Raw genomic sequence first — 24,443 nt, 5'->3', positions numbered from 1 at the left:
ATATTTCTACCTGCTTCTTCCCCCATTAAAGTGGAAGCTTCTGACATCCCCTTGAGCATGAATACCCAGTTAGCAAATATTTGCTGCGTTGACCAGGTGGGAGGTGAGTCCTGGATTGTCTAAGACCATGTGTGTGATTCATCCTTTCCAAAGGAGATTCACATTTTGTGCTTTAGAGTTAAGCAGTGCTGATTTACAAGAGGTTACCCTGAGGTTTTAAACCCTCAAGGCAAGATTTAATTGATGTTGGCTGGTCAGCTTACCTTGAGCTTTTTTTCTGTTGTGGGAAATGTATTCCCCTGAGCTCTGTGGCCATCGCTGGTAAGAGGGATTCAGAAGTTTACTTAGGTTGACATCTCTTTGTCGTGTTTCACACCCTCTACCCCCAAGGCGCCATTCTGCCCCCAAACTCCTGCTTTCCCCCCAACAGATGCTTGGGGGCTGTGCTCTACTTGCCTGGCATAGTAGTGCCTACAGGTCATTATTACCTCTGACTAATAATAGTTTGGCTGCAGATTCCAGCTTAGTTCCAGGTTCTTTCACCCTGTGTTTTAATGCTAGACATGTAATTGACAAAATCTTGCACCCACTTGTTTAGTGTTTAAATAAATCTTTAAGGTACCTTTTTGGAGTTGGAGCCTAAAGGGAAAAGGTCTTACCTGCATTTGGAATAAAATTGCCTCTTAGGAAAACATATTTTGCAGCAGTGACTAGGGAACATCCTGGCTTCTAGCCAAGTAGATGTTTCAGTGGCCAGGCCCCTTTGCCCCCACCCCCTTTTTCCTGTTTTTGATCTTGCTTCTGTTGGCCATGTCTAGGTTCCGCAGCTGGTTCATTTAGTGGATTTGAAAATTAATTCATTCCCTTTTCACTTAGCATATTTGAGTGTTCTTTTGTCTGTTAAATGCTAAAAGCAACGTGCCTGTTTTGTGCCTTATTTTTACCAGTGGGTTCTAATTTAAATTCTGTTTTTCTACCCTTTGATGATCTGGGAATGTGTAGCTGATTTCTTGAGGTTATATTGAGATATGAGGCTCTTTGTTTTGATGGGAGCTATGTTCAGCTTCTGGACAGTTGTCTTCCCTTCTCTTATCCCTGGAAAAGGAGCATTCATCTTAGAATGAGCCAGGTGTGCCCATCCCTCAGAGCCTCCTGTGCACAGTCTCTGTAGGGAAGTACCCTGGGGACGTTGATTTGCCTGATGGTCTCTTCCTGTGTAGCCTAGGCATCTCCATCTGGATGGGCCCACGCTTCAGGGCATAATGTCAGAGATAATGCTACCCTGGTAGCTATGGTGAAGGTTAAGAGCTCCACTTTGCAGCTGGCCTTAACTGGACTTGAATCTTGGTTCTCCCACTTAGTACCGGGTGTACTGCTTCCCCTCCTCTCTAATAATAAGGGCTCGTGAACCTGCATTGTGCTTCGGACTTCTTGGGAAGGATTTTCCATGCAACTTCATCTGCTCCACAGGTCAGCAGTCATATTATTGTATAAGTTTGGTCAGGGCATGGTTAAGAAATAGGGAAATAAGGCCCAGCTGGTTACATGTCATCCTTAAAAGAGACTAACCTGAAACTCTGACCTGTGTCTCCTCACTTTTACTTTCCTGGATGCTTTGTAGTGGCCCACACAGGATCGAGCTTGGTGTATGTGACCTGAGGCTGCTTTGAATGGGTTCCGCATCTGCTGGGCTCTGCAGATGTGAGGAAGGAACCCCAGTTTCACTCCATTACTGTAGTTGCTTTCGTTGCCCTTTGTTTTAATCTGGATTTACTTTGGGGACTGCTTTTCCCCCTTGGGGAAATCGATGCCATCTCTTAATGACATTTGGTAGACTACTGGGAATTCATGGGAAAGGCTGGCTGGCATAACCCAGGCGGTAAGCAGACTTCCTACCTTCTTGTAGCTTCCTTTCCTCGCCAGAGCAAGCTTTCATGCCTCGATTTATAAGTGTTTAGATGGCAGTGAACAACTTGAAGTGTTCTGATTCACTTACTGAGTGCCAGTGGCGTGCTAGCTGGTGAAGTCAGCTCACCTGTCCCTGAAGAACTCTGGAATGAGAAATGTAAACACATGTAATAATCCACAGCATGATATGTGCCATAGTCAAGATTTATAGGATGGTCCAGGACCCTGGAAAAGGAGCATCCTGCCTGGAGAAGTTGTGGCAGCCCAAGGGAAGGAGGAGGTGATGTGTGCTCAGAAGGGAGCTGCACTTTCTAGGCAGGAGGGAACAGTTTGTGCCCAGCTTGGAGAGGTGACAGCATGTGATATTTTAGGGGACTGGCCTGTTGTCCATGTGGCAGGGAGTTTAGGATACAGGATGTCACATGAACTGAGGCTCCCGGACACTAAATTGTGAAGGGCTTGGTGAGCCCTGAAGAGCAGGAAAAGCGAGTGAAGGCAGACTGTCTCGCTGGCTCCCCTGGTTTTTCCTTCCAGCTGATCCCTCTTTGAGACCCGTCAGCCCTTTGCGGCGTCCTGGTTTGTTCATTTGATTAGGCTTTCAGCACAGCGGGCAGTGCCAGCTTCCTCCCAGGCCCCCGGTGACTGATGTATTAACATCCATATGGGCTCCCCTGGGATGAACGGACGTTCACAGCTTCTGGCAGCAGTTCACTGCACTGTGAATCAATTTTAAATTGCCTCAATCTGATGATCACAGACCTCCTGTGCAGCTTAAAGACGATGGCACCTGGGAGCCGGGTGGGGAATCTTCCAAAGTTGAATGCCCAGGTCTCCTCCCTCTGTACTTTGTGCTTCTATTTTAATCTGGAATGTTTAACTCTAAAAGGAGAGTTCCAAATTGAAGCAAGATTAAATTTCCTTGCCCTGAAAATCCAGAATTGTTGTTGATGGAAACTTTGTCTACCTGGAGGTACCCACCTTGATGTATGGCAAACAGGACACTAACACATGCCATTGTTCTCAGTGTGGAAAGCATTAAGAGGCAAGTTCTCTCCCCACATCAACCAACATTCTTAAAAAATACATTGAATTTGATCGTTGTATTTTATGAAAAGTCACGAGTCTTTTCTCCGGCATCTCCTGGTTATTTGTTATTTTCAGGCCCAGGTCGTGGTGCTTGCTAATGTGGGATAACTTGCTACTGGACTGTAATAATTCTCCTAGAACGTGAAACCCAATTCTTGTGTCCTCTTCAAAGGCAGTACAGTGTTATTTTATTGCAAATCTAAATATCCCACAATAAATGGCATTGGTTCAATTGTAATGGACATGTATGAAAAATCATGTGGGCTTGGTACATTACAAAAGACACCAAAAGATACTGTTGGATGAAATATAAGAGATCTAGTGGTTTGAGGATGTAACGGCTTTGAACTGCATTTTTATATGTATATTTCTTTCCTAGGCCATTCTGTGTGGTTCCCATTGTGTGTGTTCAGTTATTCAGATTAAGGGGAACATTAAACATTTGGGCCTACTACCCATTTTGTATTAGTAATCAGAACTAGTTTGCCAGGAGATAATAGATAATTGTGTCTTTTGGTTGATTGTGTCCTTTGGTTGGGAGAAGTTCTTTTACATATTTGCTTTCATAGAGGGAAAATAATAGCACATATTTTATTTTCAAGCTATGGAAGTCTAGGTTTTGTTTCTAGACAGGTGGACACCTGATCTGTTTTATCAGTTTTCACGGTCAAGCATACTAACTTACTTTACAAAATTTGAATTAGCATTAAAATGTAAATTTAAGTTCTGTATTAATATACCCATGGTCTTTAGATTTGTAAGGGACTGCAAGGTGCCAATGACAAGTTACAAAAAGGGCCCAGACTTATCCCAGAGGGTATGGGAAAGAGGAAACTGCATTACTTCATTCAAAGGCTTGAAGTTGAACTTCTAGATTGCATAGGGATGCTTTAGATAAGGAGGTGAAAGTAGTGATCCTCAGACTGCTTTGTGCACAATTCCATCTGTTTGGATATTGGAGGGAGAATATTAGAAGTTCTATTTCTTCTGTCTTCTAAAATACCTTTTCTGTGTGTACATTTTATAATACCTGTTACATATTATTGCTTAGAGTTTAAAATAGATCATTAGAAAAAACATGCCTTTATATTTTGGTGCAGAAACAGAAGTGTCACTAGGATTAGGTCTGTTTGTATTTAATAGGAAAAGAAAACAATAGCTTAAGTAACATAGATGCTTATTTCTCTCCCATAAAAGACGTTGGGCATTGGCACCCAGGGCCTATATCACAACCCCTTAGTGTCACCAGGGCCTCTGCTTCTTATCTCTCATTCTGTCTCTCTGAAGATTTGATTTCCATCTCAAATCCACTTTGTGGCCCGGAGCGGTTGCTGGAGCACCAGTCATCTTGCTCCAAGTTCAGGTAGAAGGAAGGAAGAAGAGAAGAGGGCAAGCATACCTCTTCTACCCCGAACTCTCCCCTTAAAATGCTTTTTCTCTTAATGAATGCAGTATTTTTTAGAGCAGCTTTATGTTCACAGGAAAATTGATCAGAAAATACAGAGAGTTCCCATATCCGTCAGGGTCTCTTTCCTTTAAGTTATGAATTAAGAGCCACCCAACATCATATGCCTACATCTCATTGGTGAGATCATGGGCTAAAGGGAAGCTGAGAAGAGTAGTCTTTTAGCTGGGAATTTTGCTGCCTTTGATAAAATCGGAAGAGGAAACTAGAAATCTGTCACAAAACCATTTGATATAAGAGAATCTGTTGTATTATTTTCTCTTGGTTATGCAAAAGAGAGTTTTAGCCCAAGCCTAAAACTGGTATGTTTAGAAAGCTATTTTTGTTTGTTACTGTTGAAATACACTACTGTGTGTAAGTGTTATGAGTTTGTAAGGACTTCATCTTAAGCATGGAAAATAATCATTGTAAGTTTTACTAAGAAATCATACAATTATACCATATATTTAGAAGGAGGTATTTTATGTTAATTTGGAAATACAGTGTTTTATAATGGGATTTGAAGGAATGCTGTATGGAATGGATAAGCACAATTAAAACTTTTTTTTTAATTTAAAAATTACAGTTCAATACATGTGTCTTTTGGTACACCCTAGACCTCTGCTATCATTCAATTTAATTTTGTTCCATCAGTAAGTACTTCAACTTATGCTGACTTCAGAAGGAAATTGTAACAAGTCTTTCCTTTCTCTCTCATAGATGCATGCTGAGATAGAGGCTAATAGCTTTATGACAAGTATTCTTTCTGTCTCCTCGCCTGTTGTCCTCTCCTCTCTAATCACCCCCCTGCCTTAGAGCCTACTCCTTCCACGTCACTGCAGACGGTCAGATGCAGCCTGTCCCCTTCCCCCCCGACGCTCTCATCGGACCCGGAATCCCCCGACACGCGCGCCAGATCAACACGCTGAACCACGGGGAGGTGGTGTGCGCCGTGACCATCAGCAACCCCACCAGACATGTGTACACGGGCGGGAAGGGCTGCGTCAAGGTCTGGGACATCAGTCACCCTGGCAATAAGAGCCCCGTCTCTCAGCTGGACTGTCTGGTGAGTGAACAGGAACTGGTGTATGAGGGTAATCGCTCTCTGGAGACTCAATAAGGAAATAGCTGCTGGGCCTGGGTTTTATTCCCATTATGAGGAAATGGAAACCATTCTGTTTCCTGTGTTAGCTGTTTAGCTCCCCCACCCCGTCCCTCCCTTAAATGTGAAGGTTTAATTTGTGCTTTTTCAGTGGTTAAATCCCAGAGTTGATGGATTTCTTTTAAAAAATATTTTATAGTAGTTTACAGAAGCTGTCCTTCAGATATGCATTCAAAAGGGGGGGTTTCCCATTTAATGGACAAAAGCCCAGCCACATGCCTGTACTCTGAGCCCTGCAATCCACTCAACTTTGAATTTACTTACATCTTTCAGATGCATATTTAATAGTAAACATTTGATGACATGGCATAAAAACCACTCTGAACAGGGTCTGTGTTCGCAGGGAGACCTGGGAGAGGTGGCTGGGTTTTATTTATTACCTTAACTTCAGGAAAGGGTTAATAGATTACACTGCAAGAAATCAGGGCAGCCAGCTACAAAACCGGAATGGTGACAACACTTTGCCAAGGTGCCTAATCCACCTTCTCCTAGACTTGAATACCATTATGCATTTTTCAGGATCATGGAGCATGTTGGGACATGTTTTGATCTCTAAACCATAATCCCAGGATTTACAGACCGCATATCATTGACTGTAAGCAGACTAGAGGCTGCCCTGCCTATGGTATGGTGTCTGCCTGCACTTTGCTGTCACAGATGGTACAGTTTACTCACAGCCTGCCTGGCAAATGGTGAGGATTCTCGAGAGAGTGTTTCCAAAAAGAAGAATATCAGTTTTTCAGACAAAGCTTTTTTGGGGCAGTTACTGATTTATTTTTCATATGATAACTTAAATATACCTCGATTAATGAAACAACCATAACCCAACATGCTACAATAGTTAGGAGTGTTTGTTATACTCATTATTATACACTTAAAGTTTCTCTAATCCTGGTGTGATAGGCCATGGTTAGTAAGAGTAAAATCTTCAGCTCTGTTTTAGGTTGGAGGATAGCAGTTATTTCTCCTGTGGAGGGAAGGTTAATTTTAGGTCTCACCTCTCCCCTTTTTTTCCCACCTCCCTTTTTAATATGAGTTGGTTTTATTGGAGAGATTACCTCTTCTACCAATTCCTTTGGCTTTTGGATTTAATATGAGGGTTTAATATGACAGCAGCCATGCCATGTTATACTTGAGAAAGCAGCTGTTAAGTTCTTAGACAATGATCTGTCTGGCAAATAAAGACCCAGGACAAGCCTAAGGTAGAGAGTTAACAGTAATGAAAACCAAAACAGGCAGTGGGGCTACAGTTTACAAACGGTCAATAAGGGAAGGTGATGAAGTCAAAGATTTAGAAACTAGCTTTGAAAAGTGGTTTCTTCAGAGGAGTACATGTACCTACCTTGCTACATCTGATAATTTCCGTTCTACCTACTCACCAGGACACCGGACATCAGGGAGAGAGATCTAAGCATTCGCACATGCCCAAACAATCCCACGAGTTTGTTTTGTTTACTGTTTCGAAGGAGACAGTTACAGTCAGATGCCGATCTTAAATACAGAGCTCTTGCTTTGTCAGTATCCACAAAAATACCACTTTTCAAGTCAAAAACCAAGATAGTGGTTAGAGAACAGGCCATTGTTACTGCTTGATAATGCATTATAGTAATTGAATCATGTTTATTTCACAGAATAGAGATAACTACATCCGTTCCTGCAAACTGCTCCCTGACGGCTGCACTCTCATAGTGGGAGGGGAGGCCAGTACTCTGTCCATTTGGGACCTGGCGGCCCCCACCCCGCGCATCAAGGCAGAGCTGACGTCCTCGGCCCCCGCCTGCTACGCGCTGGCCATCAGCCCCGACTCCAAGGTCTGCTTCTCATGCTGCAGTGACGGCAACATCGCCGTGTGGGACCTGCACAACCAGACGCTGGTGAGGTGAGCAGACTTGGTTCTCTAAACGGGGTTCCTCCTTGAGTACTTGGATCAGAAGGCCTCCTGTCGCCTCTGCTTCTCTGCTGCCCCCAGGCTCTCACCCATGTTAAGAGGCTGCTGTGTGCCAGGCTTGGAGCTAGGCATCAGGGGTGAGAAGAAAACACACTGTCCCTGCCCTGGGGGTGCTCACAGTCTGCCTGCCATGCTCAGTGTCACCCAAACTTTCTGTTTACTTCCCTGCTATTGCATTCTTTAGCCACATACAGATGCCAGACTTTTAAAAACGTACTCACGGTTTTTGCCAAGGGCAACGTACCATGCAGGACGAAGGGTCCTCAATACTAAATGTTTTTGGCTTTGGCTAGAACATTGTTTGTGCAAATAGGAGGCAGCTGATAAAGGATAACAGAAAATCAACAAAAGGACATTAGAAGAGGAGATTCCACGAATTTCACCCACAAAATGGTTAAAGTATCTGTGTTTCCCAATAACTAAATAAACCTTCTGCAGGGGTCATTCCACCACGGAATGACCTGGCTTCCTGGAACTGCCTTCCTAACAGTAGTGGCGACTGCCTTCTCTGTGTGCCTCCTGGCTCGGTTGGCTTGTTCCCTCTGTGGGGTGAGTGTTCATTCCAGAGTCATCACAGGAGGGTCTCTTAAAAAAGTATCACTGATTAACCTTCCCAGGAAAGCTGGCTTTGTGTTTACCCTTTCCTTTTGCATGTCATCTTCACTCAGAAACACCCCTTGTCCAGGGTGCAATTTTAGGCCATGGATTGTTTAGCCAGGCTCTGCTAATGCTTTCGGTCCCACGGCTGGAGCAGAGGGACAGACTCTGGAGGTCATTTCATCAGCGTGCTCTCCCTCAGACCACCTCTGTAGATATCCAGTAAGCATCACTGAGCTGGGCTCTGTCCCTGCATGACAGTGTGGCAGTTATTTTTCCCTTACCACTCACTAGGCAGCTCAGAATGAGCCAGAGCCGATGGCCCCTTTAGACTCTGTAGCTGAGCACGTTTGCTGTTCTTTCTTTTCTTTCCTCCTTCTTTTTTGAAAACTTAATAAACAGCATTTAAAAATTTCCAATTTAAATGCTTTCCCAATATTAATCTGTTTTATCCTCATAACATCTGCAGTGCTAATCATGGGATTGTACAGACGAGGAACCTGAGGTGCAGAGAGTTGCCTGCCCTGGCTCACCCAGTCAGGTGTGGTGGGCCTGTTCTGGGGCCCAGCGTCCCGCCCTGAATCCCTGCTGGCCTCGGGGAGTAAGCGGCTGCTGGATATAACAGGACAGTGCTTTGCAAATCTCTTGCTTGCTTTGGACTGGCCGCAGGTGCTGGCAGCTACTCTGTGACGGGGAGGTAGTCTATTCTGTCTCTACCCACCGACCCAGCATCGTCTGAACAGTCCTAAGATCTGCCTTCTAGTAGCCTGAGAGCAACATGGATATATGAACGGAGGCCTGAAGGGATGCCCACCCAGTGCCTTATGTCGGCAGAGAAAGACATTTGTAGTCAAGGAGTAAAGTATTTCATGAGTTGTAGAAGTAAAAGGAAGTCAGAGGGTGAAATGAAGAGGAGATCACTGGGTTTCAAGAGTGGTTTGAAGGAGAGAAAGTGGACCTTTCAAAGGGTGGGGTGGGAACTGCTGTAGGCCTGGGTGGCCTGTGGGGAAATGGAGGCAAGCTGTCCCGGTTGAGGTACATATGTATGGCAACAGGTTTGGGGAGAGGCCTGAGAGGAAGTTCAGAAGAGCTGTGAAGTGGTGGTCCACATTTTTGGCTCAGAATGCAGGATAGCAGTGGTGCCTTTTTTGTGTCTCTCACGCTTGTTGAATTCCCTGCTAGCTTAAAGTTTGGAGCTCGGTGGGCGTAATAGGGGAGCGGAGCCTAGAGGACGGACAGCGGGAGAACCTTCTGTCTCAGTGGTGAAGATCCCAAACCGGTTCACCATAGTGACTGGGCCCCTGAACATCTCTCACCTGTTGTGCCACTTCCCTGCCAGCGGCCTCTTGACATGCAAAACCAGGTCCAGGACAGACTGCCAGCCCTGCAGTGGCTTATGTTGGCCTCTTGCCCCTCAGCACGCCCTGCCTTTTGCCTGGCAGAGCATCTGCACTCAGCAGATCCCTGTTGGTGGATTGCCTTTGATCACAACTCCAGGTCCCCTTTAAGGGAACAACCTTGGGCTCAACTTCAAGGCCAGGTCTCGCCAAGGTGCCCATGGGTCTGCCTCAGCAGTGAGCTTTCTCTCTGCTCAGTGCCTCTGAGTCAGGCGGCTGGCATGACCCTTTATCTCTGGGAGTCCACATTTCCTAATGCAGGGCTCTTTCTCATACAAAAAGCATGGTGAGCAAATACGTGAGCTCATGCTTTGTTGGCAAAGGCTGTCACTGTATTGATACTTCATGGAAATGGGAGTGCTTCTGGACCCTGGGCTTGGAATGTAGTCATGCAGGCCTGTACGATTAAAGGCCAGGCTTCATCTTTCTTTAAGGAATACACTTGGGATTTTATGTGTTTGTCCTTTTTTCCTTCTTAACACTTAAACACTCTTCCAGACCTGGAAGGAATTCTGCGTTCCAGACGGATCTGTAAGAACATCTCCAGGGGTGTGTTTAACTTCTCCTGTGTGGCGACCTAAAATGGCATTCCATTGCCTCAGTACTTGGATCTCGAAAAAAGAAAAAGAAAATCTGCAGGTGCTGTTTCCTCTCCTCCTCGGGGGAAGGTTAAGTTTGATCTTGCACATCAGCAGACACTGAAGAGATGACACACACACCCCGAGTCCAAAACCAACAACACAACAGTGTTTACCTTGAGCTCTGGCAGGAAATCATTATTCAATCTGGTTTGTTTTATCAGGCAATTCCAGGGCCACACAGATGGGGCCAGCTGTATTGACATTTCTAATGATGGCACCAAGCTCTGGACGGGCGGCTTGGACAACACGGTCAGATCCTGGGACCTGCGTGAAGGGCGACAGCTGCAGCAGCATGACTTCACCTCACAGGTGACAGGCTTTTCCCCACCTGCAGGCCCAGAGGTGGTTGGGTTGGGCGGCCTTCTCCCCACCTCGTACTCCACAAAAGTAGCAACTGTACAAACAGACCAGCTTCAGGTTGAGATACTGATTTAAGCGCACACGTACACATGCACACATATGCACTCATGCACACACACACACTCATGCACACGTACACATCCATGCACACGTACACACGCACACGTAGCCAGGCAGGCAGACAAAAATCCCTGAAATACTTAGTGGGTCCTAAAACCCTGTAGGTTAAGACATACTAGTTGTTTTATTTATATGTAAGTTTGTTTAAGGAATTTGTGCAGTGAAGAAAATTATACCATGATTGACCTATTGGACATGTTCTCATCATCTAAAATGGGGCTGAGAGATGATTATTTGATTCCCATATAAATAGAGCTTGAGAAATATGCAGGGTATCCCAAGTAGTAGAGAAAAATCACAAGAGCTCTGCAAGTTAGCTCATTTCTCTTGTGTCAGGTAGCTTAAAAAAATGCAGTAGTGTCTCAGTGGAATGCCCATGTTATTACTCATCCCTTAGAAAGCAGGCTTATGGTTGACCAGATTGATGGAGGTTTGAAATGATTTATATCACTTGGGAACTTTGTGTTCACCAAATTTATACTAGATGGCAACTATGATTGTGGATCATGGAGATGAGTTAGATGTCAAGTGCCTGGACCGAGACCTGCTGGGGCAAGACAATGCTGGCCTTTGAAAGTGCTTTCTGTGGGTAGAAGTGTTCCTTTGATCATTACTTGTTTACTTACTTTTTTTAATAAAAATAATTTCAAGTCAGAAAAATCAGACAAAAATGGAAAACGACTCTATAGACTACTAAATTTCATGTCCCTTAACATTGTGTTATGTTCCATATAGTCTTCTCTGTTCTAGCCCTTTTCCCAGCATGAGTAGGATACTATTTTTGGTCTACCTTTTTTAAACACTTATGGAAAATTTCAAATACATGTAAAAGTAGAGAGAATGTTCAAGCACATATGAAAGTACAGAGAAATGTACCCTAAACTGTACCCCTACATCCATCACCAGCTTTCAGGTTACTAACATGTGACCAGTCTTATCTCATTATCATCTCCACCCAGACACGGGATTATTTTTAAGTAAATCCTAGATACCATCATTTCATCCACAAGTATTTCAGCTGGTAACTGTAAAAAGCAAGGACCTTCTTGAAACACATACAAAATACCATCATTATTAAGAATAATTTCTTAGTTTCAGCACATGTGATGTAAATATTCTAGTTTGTGCGGTCTTTCATAAAGGATTCTCCCACTTGGCCCACCTGGCTGGGTGCCTTGTCCTGTAGACTTGACCAGTCTGGGGTTTGCTGAGTACCTCCCCCTGTTCTCAGCATTTCCCACCCCCAACTTGCTGGTCGCCTTTTCCCTTCCTAAGTTTATTGGGCAAAAACCGCCAATGAGGCTGTTCTGCATCTTGCAGATATTCTCCCTTGGATACTGCCCCACTGGGGAGTGGCTGGCCGTGGGCATGGAGAGCAGCAACGTGGAAGTCCTTCACGTGAACAAGCCTGACAAGTACCAGCTGCATCTCCATGAGAGCTGTGTTCTGTCCCTAAAATTTGCTTATTGTGGTGAGTTTAACTGAAAGGAAACTAAAGGATGCTGATGGCCTAAATGGAAAATATGTCTAAAAAAATATAGTAGAGATCATATCTGGAAAAAATGCTGCTCTCTAAGCAGCTGGAGGCAATAATTCTATTGTCATAGTATTTCCCTCAGAGCATAGTGATGTCTGTTTTGGTCTGTTTTCTTAACTTGAGAAAAGTCAGCAGATGATGAAATTGCCTAATACAGGGTTTTGACACATACTTGTTTTTAGTGGCGAAAATCTGGTGGAAATTCATAGAAGAATGGGCCAGCGCCATGTTGAAAGTCATTATGGACTGACCAGGGATAGAGAAGGGAATGTTTAGCTGCACCCAGACCCTTCCACTCTGCAGCAGAGATAAAGAGGAAGTTCGTGTGGAGTCAAGTATTTGTTCATGGGGTGGATGGAATAATGAGTGGCCATCAGTCATGGAGTGTGTTCTACGTGACATGTATCCTGTCTGGCATTTTTTTTAAGTTCGTCATTCAATCCTTCCTAACCCCATTTCATCCTGAGACTAACTTTATAAAGGAGAACAACTTAATTCATTCACTATTTGAGGACCCACTGTGTGCAGGATGATGACACCCATATTGTATCCCATGGCTGACGGGGCTGACATGGTCTCTGCCACTGTGTTAATAAAACATAAGATCACAGATGGTTTACAGGGGAGCCTAGATTTAAAACCTCTCTCTACTCGTGTCAACCCAACCCCTTGGACATGATAGTTCGTGGCTTATATAAAAGCTCTTGAGTTTGAGTAAGTCCAAGTTGCTAATAGTGTAGTAGGAATTTTAATCTTGTTAAACTACATGTTACTTTGCTAATTTCTAGGTAAATGGTTTGTGAGTACTGGAAAAGATAACCTCCTCAATGCTTGGCGGACCCCCTATGGAGCTAGTATATTCCAGGTAAGTCAGTGTTCCTTACCTGGAATGACAGTTGGACCGTGGTGTTCCTGATGACACCAGAAGTGAAGGTGCCTTGGAGGGAGCAGGGGCCCTGAGTGTCTCTGTTCCACATTAAACATGCGCCCATTGTTTTCTCTTCCAGTCCAAAGAGTCCTCATCTGTGCTTAGCTGTGACATCTCTGTGGATGATAAATACATAGTCACTGGCTCAGGAGACAAGAAGGCTACAGTCTACGAAGTCATCTACTGAGAAAACATGATGTGGTTTAACATTTATAGTTGAATTGGGCCAAAATGTTTTGAATTTGTAGAAATAGAAAAGTTGTAATTTTAAAAGAGAAAAAAAAAACACCTGAAAACTGTTTCAAACCTTGACACAAAACCTACTTTGAGTCAAAGAGGAGGCGACAAGACCATCAACACAAGGTCACCTGCCTACTTAGGCCAAATGGAGCACCGAGGCAAGGTGGACAGAGGGGCCAGGGGTCTGGGCGCAAGGACCGGAGCCCGGTGACCCGGGAAGGAGCTTGTTCTTCCCTTCCGTGTGATCCGTGGGATTGCCTTTCTGTTCCTTGCAGTTCCTCTCACGTTCCGTCCTTGGTAGAAAAGTGGTGTCTCCAATGAACTTGTTTCCTGGTTTTGCATCTTGTGAAATGTTTTTTTTTGTATTTTTGTTGAAGGTTAAACATTTGTATAAATTGTAAATATATTTGGTTTATTACAGTAAAGGCTTTAGTACCAATAAGTGTTTTTCCTTTTCCTTCTTTGTTCTTATTAAACCTTTGGGATCACTGATACAGGTTTTATAAGCAAAGTCTTATTTACAGAGGAAGTCTAAAAATGCATATCTTAATTTATCAATCTATTTGGTAATGAACTCCCATTGTATTATAACCTGTCAATACTTAACTTTGAGTTACTGGAAACTCTAGATTAGGAATAGTTAATAATCGAAGGTCTATTAACAACAGTTTTATTTATTTGGGAGGCTAAGATAACTGGGTCCATATTCATTCTTCTGTTAGGATTCTCTTACATTTGAGGTCACAAATTAAAGCTCTGCTTATTCTGGCCAATTCATTGGGAGACAGTGTATTGTTTTCTCTAGGAAAACCAGCTTTTTCAAACACTCTCCCTTTTCAGACTTCCTTCACAGGCTTCACATTGCAAGAAAAGCAGGGGTGGGTTTTGTGTTAAGATTGTCACAAAGCTGCAGAATTTGTTAACCTATAAAAGGTGGGCTGTCAGCTAGTTTTATCTCATTAATACTTAACTTGATCTCTTAATCGACTTAAGACAACCATCCTTAGTGCTTAGCCCCATTCTTCTCATCAGGCATTCCCTGCAGCTGTGTCCATTGCTATCCATCATTAATCTGATTTTTATCTTTGTGCACAGCTTTTACTGATTTCAGTAGATGAAACCCCTAAACCTGGGTTTTTAGTAAGTTGTCAAGCATGTTTCCTTCCAGAAGGCTACATGGCTCATTCTTTATATACTTAATATTTACTGTTACATTTTAGAAAATAATGGGTAATTTAAGCCACATTTCCTGTTTAAAAACAGCACCTAAGCAATTTTTAATGTCCTTGTTGTCTTATGATCCAGAGAGCTGTTGGCAGTTTGTCTTAATATTTTTCATTTGTTATCCAGACCTCCTTGCTTTTTTATACATTTAACATTATTTTGTTTGCTTTTTGCCAAAATAATATTTGTTTGTGTGCAGAATTTGTTAAAATATATTCTCTTGTCATTAAGTGAATGAATGGCAAAGCCCTAATTAAGCTGATTTCTCTCTCATCTTTCCCTTGTATAATGAAGCAGGTTTCTCGACTACAGATCTGATGGTTTATTAACTTCATATTTGCATTTTCTGTTCTCTCTCCTTCCGTGCCTTACTTCTCCATGTTCTGTAATAGTAGGGTAGAGGTTAAGTTGCTGTAACAGAGGCCCAGCGATACAGTGGCTTAGAGACCACATGGTTTGTGTCTTTGAGACCCAGGCCAGTGGTGCAGCTCTGCACTTACAAGGTGGCTTTAGTTGCCCCCATTCCCAGCCAGCAATGGGAAAAGCGTAGAAGTCTAGGGAAAGACTGTGCTTTCAAGCAGGTGCCTAGGAATTTGTTTATCACTTCCATTACCGGTCCGTTGGTGGGGACCCAGTCAAGTAAGAGACTGGGAATTGTGGTCTCTTGCTGTATTGTGTGCTCATGGAGAAGAGGGGACACATTTGAAAGGATTCTGGGTTAAAGAAACAGTCCTCTTCTTTTTCTATAAGTGCATTTTCTCCCTTTGTGATGTATAGTTTCCCAAACTTCTGATATTCTTTCTCTTTTAGGAGTTTTTTGAGAATCTAGACTTTATTGACTAGTTATCTTGAATCTGCTGAAACCACTTCCATTTGCTGTTAGGTGAGATGCTACTTTAGTCCCAGAAGAGGGGTTCTAGAGCTGGTCCTTCTGCTCAGAGGGTTGGCATCTTGGGAAACTGCCTGGACAATTGCTTCCCCACTCCTACGATGGGAATCATGCTGTAGCTGTGTCTGCCCCAGGGTCCAGAGCATCAGAAGTGGGTATGCAAATCAGAAGGCTTGTAGGTTCACAGAGGACATGCCTGGGAGAAAGATTCTTCCTAAACTGTGAAGTGAGGAGATTCCGTACTCCTCCCCTCAAGATTAGAACCACACGACTTGAAACCTGGGTAAGCCAAATGCTTGTTTACCTCTTGCTGTCATTATAGTATAGATTACAAAGTAGAGTTCAGCAAGGTCAGATTCAGTTAGACATCACCTAGAGCGGTGCTAGGCAGTTACACACATAAAAATGTCAAATGATTGTCATTATCTTTATTTTAGTAACCAAGGCTCAGTCAGAGAAGCTGTCCCCATGGCTTCAGAGAAGATAGAACCAAATTCAGGTTTTATGTGAGTCTTGGCTGTGTTCTTTCAAATCTCATAGAGTGGGCTGTGATTTTTTCCTAGTTATCCAAATTTATTCTTCATTTAATTTGAAATATTTACAATTCCCATTCTTTTTAATAGTTTTATCTTATATCTATTTAATCTTGATTTAAAAAACTCACTCACAGTTATACCTGGAATGTAGGTTTCTGCCATGTAGCCCTCCCGTGGAGTTAAAGTTAGCTGGGTAGAAATTGAAGTCTTAGTGAGATTGGTTTTGTAATACATTTTTCATAACTAGATGTTTCAAGCATTTATAATTAGGACAAAATATTTCATCAACCTGATAATTTACACTTTTTAAAGTTTCTGTGGTCTGCCAGGTGATAGGGAAATGTTTGACATAAATCTTAATGACCCTCACAATGGCTGAGAGACGGGACTTCTGATGGGTAAAGGTTTTGAAGATTTCATGACTAGTAAGTAGCAGCTGGCTGCAAAGCCGTACAGCATTGTACAGGGATTTTAAAAACTGCACTTAGGCTAATGGCATACCGAGGTGGTGACTTTTCCCAGAGTTTCCCAAGCAATCAGAGAGGGATCAGATTTAACTTAAGCATCCTGTTTAATTCCATCAAGAGATTGCTGCCTCTGTCATCAGCTTGAGCTTGAGAGATGACCTTTCAAACCTTCTGCTCTTCTGTAGATCTATGGCGTGTTTGCTTATCGAGGGTAACTTCTCTCTCTACTGGGCAGTGAAACCGTTTCAGGCTTGCTTTAAGCAAGGTACAGCTTGTGTGAGGTTCATTTTCTGCCCTGGGGAACTTAACCTCCAGACACCCAAAGCTGCTTTGGATTCCTATTTTGACCTGGTACTTATGCAGTTAAATGATACGGGCTTACCTGGGCTCCTGTTTCTAGAGAAGTTTAGTCTGCTCTAGAATCACCAGTTAAAATCCAGATTTCTGAGCCCCACTCTCAGAATTTTTGAGTCAGTAGCTCAGAGTGAGACCTGAGAACTTGCTTTTCTCAAGCTCTTTGTCAATCCTGAGGCTGCTGAGTGGAGACCACACTTTAAGGGCTGGAGACACTATATTCACAAACTACAGAGTGTATGCATATTCTCTTAAGACTGAACACCCCCATATTTTAGACTTTGGGGCTGAAGATTAAAATTACAATAAAATGCAAGGCATACTGTTTTAAAGTTGCTGTTCTTGCATCAATCTCTGTTCCCAAGACTAACTTGAAGTTGAATATTTTAATATGTCTAAACCAAAATTAAGTTATTAAAAAAGTTGAGTTCTTATTTAGCCATAATTCAGTGTGGGTTATGCCAGTCTTCTAAGGTTTGTAAAACCTACTACAATGACCCAGTGTAGTGGGAGCCTGGAGAAGTGTTTAATTGAAGTGGTAATGCATAATTAAAAGCTAGAGGTCATTCTTCAAAAATTAAGGTACATACTGTGTGTGGAACAATAAGCTGCTGACTTTATAGAATGTTTTTATTCTTTGGATTATCATATTAGAGTCAGTCAGTCAAGCCAGTATTTTATTGAGAATGTGACCTCAGCATGTGGCCTGATGGCCCCTGGGCTGGTGACTCAGGTGAAATAATTCCAGTGAAGGGGCTGGGGAAAAATCTGCTAATGGTAACGGAAGGGGATGTGGGTGAGGCCTTTCCTGCCCTAAGGAAACCAACAGTAAGGGATGGGCAGGCAGCTTTCAGCAGGCTTGGGTATGAATTGCTAACTTGACATGAGCTGGCTAGGACAACCAATGGTGCCATTCCAGTGGGAGTGTTGGGAACAATTGTGTGCCAGACTCTGAGCTAGGGGCTTCTGGATGTTGTCTTTTGATATTTTTTTATTCATAGAAGTACCATACACCTCTGATTTTCAGTTTGGAAAACACACAAGATACAAAGAAGAAGAAAAAAATCCGTAATTGTACTACCTAGAAACAATATACTATCATTTTTATGCCAGTTTCATCAAATACAATACAGATGATTAATAATAGTGAACATTTCCAGAGCGTTTATTATGTGCCAAGGACAGTTGAACACTTTGTGTTAATTCACTGAATCTCACAGAAGCCCAATAAGGTAGTTATTGGTTTCATGCTCATTGAGAAGATGAGGAAACAGAGGCATGCAGAGATTCAGCAACCAGCTTGAGCTCATACAGCCAACTGTTGGTGGAGTCAGGTTTTAACCCAGGTGGGTCAGACTCCAAAGCCTTGCCTTACTTCTGCTCTGTTCCCTTTACGTGGTTTTATAACCTGCTTCTCACTTTGTTTTTTGTTTTCAGCTTGAGATATAATCAACAAAAAAAATTGTGAGATATTTAAAGTGTACAATAAAATGATTTGATATCTGCATACATTCTGAAAGGATTCTCCCTATTGAGTTAACCAGCACACCCATCACCTCGCTTATTTACTTTTGGGGAGAGGTGGTGAGAACCACTCTCTTAGCAAATTTCAATTACACAATACAGGGTTATTATCCTCAGACATTATTCATCTTAGTTTGTACCTTTTTACTAACCTCTCCCTATTTTCCCCACTCCCCAGCCCCTGGCAATCACCATTCTTAGTTTCTATGTGTTTGACTTTTCAAAAATTCCACATGTAAGTAATACTGTGCAGTGTTTGTCTTTTGCTGACTTCACTTAATGTTCTCCAGGTTCATCCATGTTGTCATAAATGGAAGGATTTCCTTTTTTTAAAATTGAAGAATGTCTGATTTTGTATATATACCTCATCTTTATCCATTCATCCAAAGATGGACCCTGAGGTTGTTTCCCCACCTTGACTATCATGAATAATTCTGTAATGACCATCTAGTACAATGTCTCTTTGAGATAAGATTTTTCCTTTGGATAAGCACCCAGAAGTGGAATTGTTGGATCATATATTACTTTTATTTTTATTTTTTGAGGAGCCTACTACTGTCTTCCATAGCAGCTGCAACAGTTTGCATTCCTACGAACATTGTACAAAGATTCCCTTTTGTCTACATCCTTGCTAGCATGTACTACATCTTATCCTTTTAATAGAACAGATACGAGGTGATTTCACATTATGGTTTTGATTTGCATTTCCTTGATAAGTGATTCTGAGCAACTCTTCATGTATCTATTGGCCATTTGTATGTCTTTGGAAACATGTCTATTCAAGTTCTGTGCCCATTTTTTAATTGGGTTATTTGGGTTTTTTGTTACTGAATTGACTGTATTTTTCTTTATTGAAATTTATTTGCAGACAACTTGCAATGTTGGATTTACTATAATTTCTCATTTGTTATGTATGTGGGCCATTTCAAACATTGAGATATTATCATCCTTGTAAAGAGAATATTCCTATATCATTTTCCCTCTGTATTTCTTCTCCTTTCCCTAGAATTAATCGTGAGAAATGAAATTACTGCATCAAAAGATAGAATGATATTTTGATCTTTTTTATACACTGCCAAATTGCTTTCCAAAAATGTTGGGCCCATTTATACTAGCCCCAGCAAAGCATACCAATGCTAGCTTGTGTCAGGTCAATCATAAGGCCCTTACCCTAAAAGATATTTGCTAATGATAGGCAGTAAGGGATACCTCATTTTCCCATGTAGTTATCCATCTTTGAAAGGATCCTGAAGCTGTCACTGCGTTGACCATCCTATCCCCACACTTCAGATGTCTGCCCGTACAGCAATTCCTAGAAAGCCCTTCATGGACCCTTAACAGCTTCTTTTAGACATTTAAAGTGAAGATCTAATTTTCTAAAGATACGTTTCTGTTGTATAAACTTGTGTGTCTTTCAATGTTAAGAAGCTATAGTCTTTGAGAACTCTGTTGGTTATTTTCTAACATTATCCTTTGCTTGCCTCCAAGAGGTAATCAAGGAACCCCGGTGTTGGTAAACTTTAGTAATTAGTTAAAGGTAGAGAACCATAACCTACTTCTATTTTTTTTCTATATTATTTTTATTCTTTAAACTAAAAGGTTCTTCAGCAGTGCAGGACTAATATGCTATTTGTAATTAGAACACCGACTGGAAGCAGACCTCAGGTCCTGTGGGGTGTTGGGATCCTGTGCTTGGAATCCACTTCAGAGCAGCCCCAGGTGCGTAACATGTTTATCCTTTGTATATGGCTGTGGACACCTTCCTGAGTCCCTCCCTGGATCTTTCTTCAACTGCAGAATTGAGTGAAAAATGCTCATCTCACAGAGTAATTGAGGCATTAAACCATTTTTTTTTTGAGAATTTAAGTGTTTACAATTTGGAGAATTTCAAACCAATTTTAAAGAATTCTAAAAATTTTTTTCGAGACTGATGATCTTGAGAACTTGACCCAGTTTTTTGTCATGCTTTTTAGAGGTTGCCATGTTATGCCCTGTGTGACTGGCCACCAGCTGGTGGTTACCTGTGACGCCTTGGGCGATGATAAAATGTTTTCAGGGTGGACTTTGACAAAAGCTTGCCTGTCAGTGGCTGGCACTATCTACCACTACCATTCAATTTGTTTACATACGTTTGTTTCAGTCCAGACACTGTTAGCTGACAACTGCTCTATGTCCACTCTGTGCTTCTCTGAGCCTGTGAAAAGATGCTGGTGGTGTCAGTGAATCTGAACTTAACTAGGTTAGTTTGGGAGGGTACCCTTTATTTCTTAGAACACTGATCATTCAGACCAATGTCTCTGGGATGAAAATGTATGTTTCAGTGTCCCAAAGAGTTTGGGCGGCATGCATCTCTTACAATTTGAAAGGCTATGCTACTTCTGCGGCATTGCATGATTATTTTTTACCATACTTTCACTGTAAAAACTATTACTATCTTAAACTTCTTCATATACAGAGCTTTTTCTTTTGAACTATTTCCTTGGACTAATCTTAAGAATGGGATTACTAGATCACAGGGTGTGAATGTAGTATAAACCTATTTTTCATTTCTGTAGTTGGCTTTCTTGTTTATGTGAAAGCAAAATCTGTTACCTCCACCCAACACACGCATCTCAATCAAGAGTTTTATTTTTATGAAGCATTTTGGATGTAATACTTCATGGGAATGTTTAAACGGCAAAATTAAGAAAAGGAACACACTGTTTCCCTTTCTGTAAAACAAACCATCAGCCCTCAAGTGAGGTCTAGTGAGAAAACCCATGCCCTTCTGGTTTTCTTTCTGATATTGTATGAAGTGACCCATATCCTACTTTTGCATAAAAGACAGTTGATGAGAAAGATAAAGCTCTTGTTCTTCGGGTGAGTGATTCATTGGTTGATTGCCTGGAGTTTTCCACTTGGGAGCAAATTCCTTCTGTGGTTTCCAGAGCTTGAAGAGACATTAGTTTGCTTTTCAATTTACGTGGCCATTCTACTGAATCCACTACACAGCACTTTGCAATTGTAATAGCCCTGATACATAACTTCACATTTGGAATGGAAAGTGCAACCATTCTTAATAGTTTAGTTTAATGGCTACTCTTTTCTTTCCCCTATGGTTTCTTGTCTATTATTATTTCTTTAAGCAGACAGCCATTTTAGTGTCACCACGTTTTCCATCTAACATACCCTGTGTAGTGAAAATCCTTTTAAAAACAACTATATTCCCTTGGAAAGCAAATCACTAAGGATGAGAAAACATCAATCTATGGGAAAAAATGACCTAATAAACCCTTGTCTGGAATTTTCCTTTTTCTTTCTTCCCCCCTCTAAGAAAAGTGAGTGTGATATATGTGAAAATGCATGAGCAGGTCCTCTGAGCGGCAGGAAAGGAGCCGTGCAGACCAGAGTGTTAGGTAGGTAGGTAGTTACCTGTGATGACAGTTTTTAAGGTCTGTGGCTGATCAATCACAACCAGTATATTTGTTTTACTTGAATGACTAGAGTTTGAATTAAGGAAGACCTCATTGGTTTTTTTTTTTTAACCCTTTATGAAGTTTCAGGTCACTTTTAATACCTTTTCTTCCTTATATCGTTCAGCCAATCCCAGGAATCGCAGCCTTGCTGACTCCCCTTCCGTGCTGTCTTCTGAACTCAGCAGAGTGAGAGTTCCCTGCTCTCAGCTCTTGTAGGGTGGCATCCTTGGATCCTTGGTTCTGTTACCAGGGAAACTAGTTTCAGATGGGCACAAAGAAGGCAAAAGGTTCAAACATCTTATTTGAAATAATGAAATAACACAACCTATAACTGCCCTTCCCCCCGCCTGCCTTGTGTCAATTTCCATGGAAACAGGATCTGGCTGCTGCCAGCCAGCAACTGACAGAAAACTCACATGTCTCTCCAGGTGGCAGGCATCCTTTGATATCCACAAATGCCAATTTGTACAATCCCAAGACACATCATTGGGCCGCAAAGGCTCTTTTATTCGAAGAGTGAATAAAATAGAATCCATACAGCCAAGATGTCTGTCCTTCTAACCTTTTACCAAATAATAATTCAGAAATATGGTCCAGGTGATTATTACTGCTCCCATGATAGCCACTTTCTCAGTGTGCAAACCTTCTTGTCTACCACATTCTTTTCAGATTTCAGGACTAAAGTTTAACAGGGTGATGACCATCTCCTCTGGGCTATAATTTGTTTCATAAGATACGTTGACACTCAGATTATGTACTACACTTTCTGTTCTGTTAGTCTGTAGAATGTAAATGGTAGTGTTGTTTTAATCTCTGCAGTAGTGCCTAAAACATTGATCACATTGTCTACTAATTTATATCCCTTTTAGATGTTTTGCCTTCTGGAAATCATGGACTCTCAGGATGGAACAGTTGGAAATCCTAATGTATACATCTAAATAATTGAAAAGCTCTAGATAGTCCCTAGCATCTGTGGAGCTGCATCCCCCACAGGTAAGCAAGATACAGTTAAAAAATGCTTCATCACAGCCATAATTCAATTGAACATTTCAGTGTAAGATAGTTATTTCTTAGTAATGTGGAAAAATAAGTAGAAGAAGGGACTCTTTTAAAATGAACAGTGTTTCAAAGGGATTTCAGCCCTCACGGTTGCTGTGTAGATAAACTAGATCATATGAAATTTTGCCTTCCCCTTCGGCTTTTGTTAAGATAAAAATACAATTCAGCATACAGTCTACTCTAGGCTCCTTTACTAACCATAGACTTAAATTATTTAGATGAAATAGACTAGCTGTTCACTGTTTAAGTTTTAGCCCTCAGTGGATTATTTGCACTCAGTCAGTTGCTGCTGGCTAATGGTGGTATGAAATATATAAACTTGTAAATTTTTTAGCAACAAACCTGCCTGTCCAATAAAACCCATGTGTGGAGCAATTCCCATGTTAGACAAGCTCAGCCCCAAGTCCACACTGCCCTTGTCAGCCATGTTCCTCTTAACATCCATGGGCAAGGGAAGCTTTCCCCTTAGCCACAACTCAGCCCAGTGGCTGAGGGTGAGGTGCTGAAGAGTTGGCTGGTTGTATGACTCACACAAGAAAAGTGCTGAAGTGGATTTTTGTGTTGGCCTTTCTCCCCTCTCCTGAGGGCAGAGAAACATTGAATCACCCATTAGCTAATATTTTCACAAGCTAAAAACACATTAAACTTAGCACTTTCTCTGCTCCTCCTCCTCTTCTATCTTCCGTCCCACTGACTATGCAGTGGGCAAGGCTGACATCCCACTGGGATGAACTAAAGTCCTTGATGCACTTAATTCTTTTAGGTTGGGAGATACAGAAGTGTGTGTAAATAAGCCTTAGATTTGATTAGAACAAATTTCATTGTAGGATATGGTTCCTTACGTTGGCAATAGACAGCTCTTCAAAAGCAGGCTATTAAATGGCTTGCTTGCATAATTGTGAGAACTTTTGGAATAGCTTCTTGGCACAGTCACAGAAATATCAGTGACTATCCTGTTAGAATGGGAAATTTTTCTCCTGGCATTTCCAAAGGCTGTTTCACAAGATTCTCTTGTCATCGTTATCTGTATTCGGAGCTACTCTGGTTTATTGCTATTTCAGTTTTGTGAATTACAGTTCTGTAATTTGCCAGTAATTGAAACCTTCTAAGTCATTTGGATCAACACTTGAATGATTCTAGAATGTGAGGAAAGTCATAGAAGAAATAAATGCCAATCAAATAAAAGTGGAGTTGATAAACACGTAAGAGCAAAGCTTAAAGTCGGTACTGAATTATGCTGTACTTTTTTGGAACTTGAAATAGCAAACAGCCACAGTGACATGTATTCCTGTGTAAGCAACACTGCCTGGTACACATTTTTCTGAATCATAATGTTACTTTAATCACCAGTAGAATCTGTGAGAAAATAACATGTTTGCAACGTATTCCATAACAAGGCAAAGTAAGCCAGCTTTTTTCCAAGCCTAAATAGAAAATCTTTTCTTTTCTCCATTCAGGATGCAGTGGAAGCATTTGCTACCTGAAAGCATAGACTTGACTTGCAACCTTTGAAATGTAGACTGGTGCACACCAGTTAGGATGGTCAACATCTAAAAGACTAGGAACA

General features: G+C 41.8%; 1 protein-coding gene across 9 annotated transcripts in view; it reads left to right on the top strand.

The window, feature by feature from the left end:
- LOC108401765 (TLE family member 1, transcriptional corepressor) overlaps positions 1-13,810 on the top strand; it is an 81,912-nt gene extending 68,102 nt beyond the window's left edge. For all 9 annotated transcript variants that reach the window (XM_073228697.1, XM_073228700.1, XM_073228695.1 and 6 more), the window contains 6 exons: positions 5,255-5,504; positions 7,232-7,479; positions 10,345-10,492; positions 11,984-12,134; positions 12,989-13,065; positions 13,208-13,810. In XM_073228697.1, coding sequence (XP_073084798.1) covers positions 5,255-5,504; positions 7,232-7,479; positions 10,345-10,492; positions 11,984-12,134; positions 12,989-13,065; positions 13,208-13,315 — 982 coding nt within the window. In that variant the 3' untranslated portion in view covers positions 13,316-13,810. The remainder of the gene's footprint in view (positions 1-5,254; positions 5,505-7,231; positions 7,480-10,344; positions 10,493-11,983; positions 12,135-12,988; positions 13,066-13,207) is intronic.
- Positions 13,811-24,443: the final 10,633 nt, after the last annotated feature.

Source organism: Manis javanica, chromosome 2 (genome assembly GCF_040802235.1).
Source record: "Manis javanica isolate MJ-LG chromosome 2, MJ_LKY, whole genome shotgun sequence".
Lineage (NCBI taxonomy): Eukaryota > Metazoa > Chordata > Mammalia > Pholidota > Manidae > Manis > Manis javanica.
The sequence above is the reverse complement of the archived record's forward strand: the minus strand, read 5'-3'. Positions and strand labels throughout refer to the sequence as shown.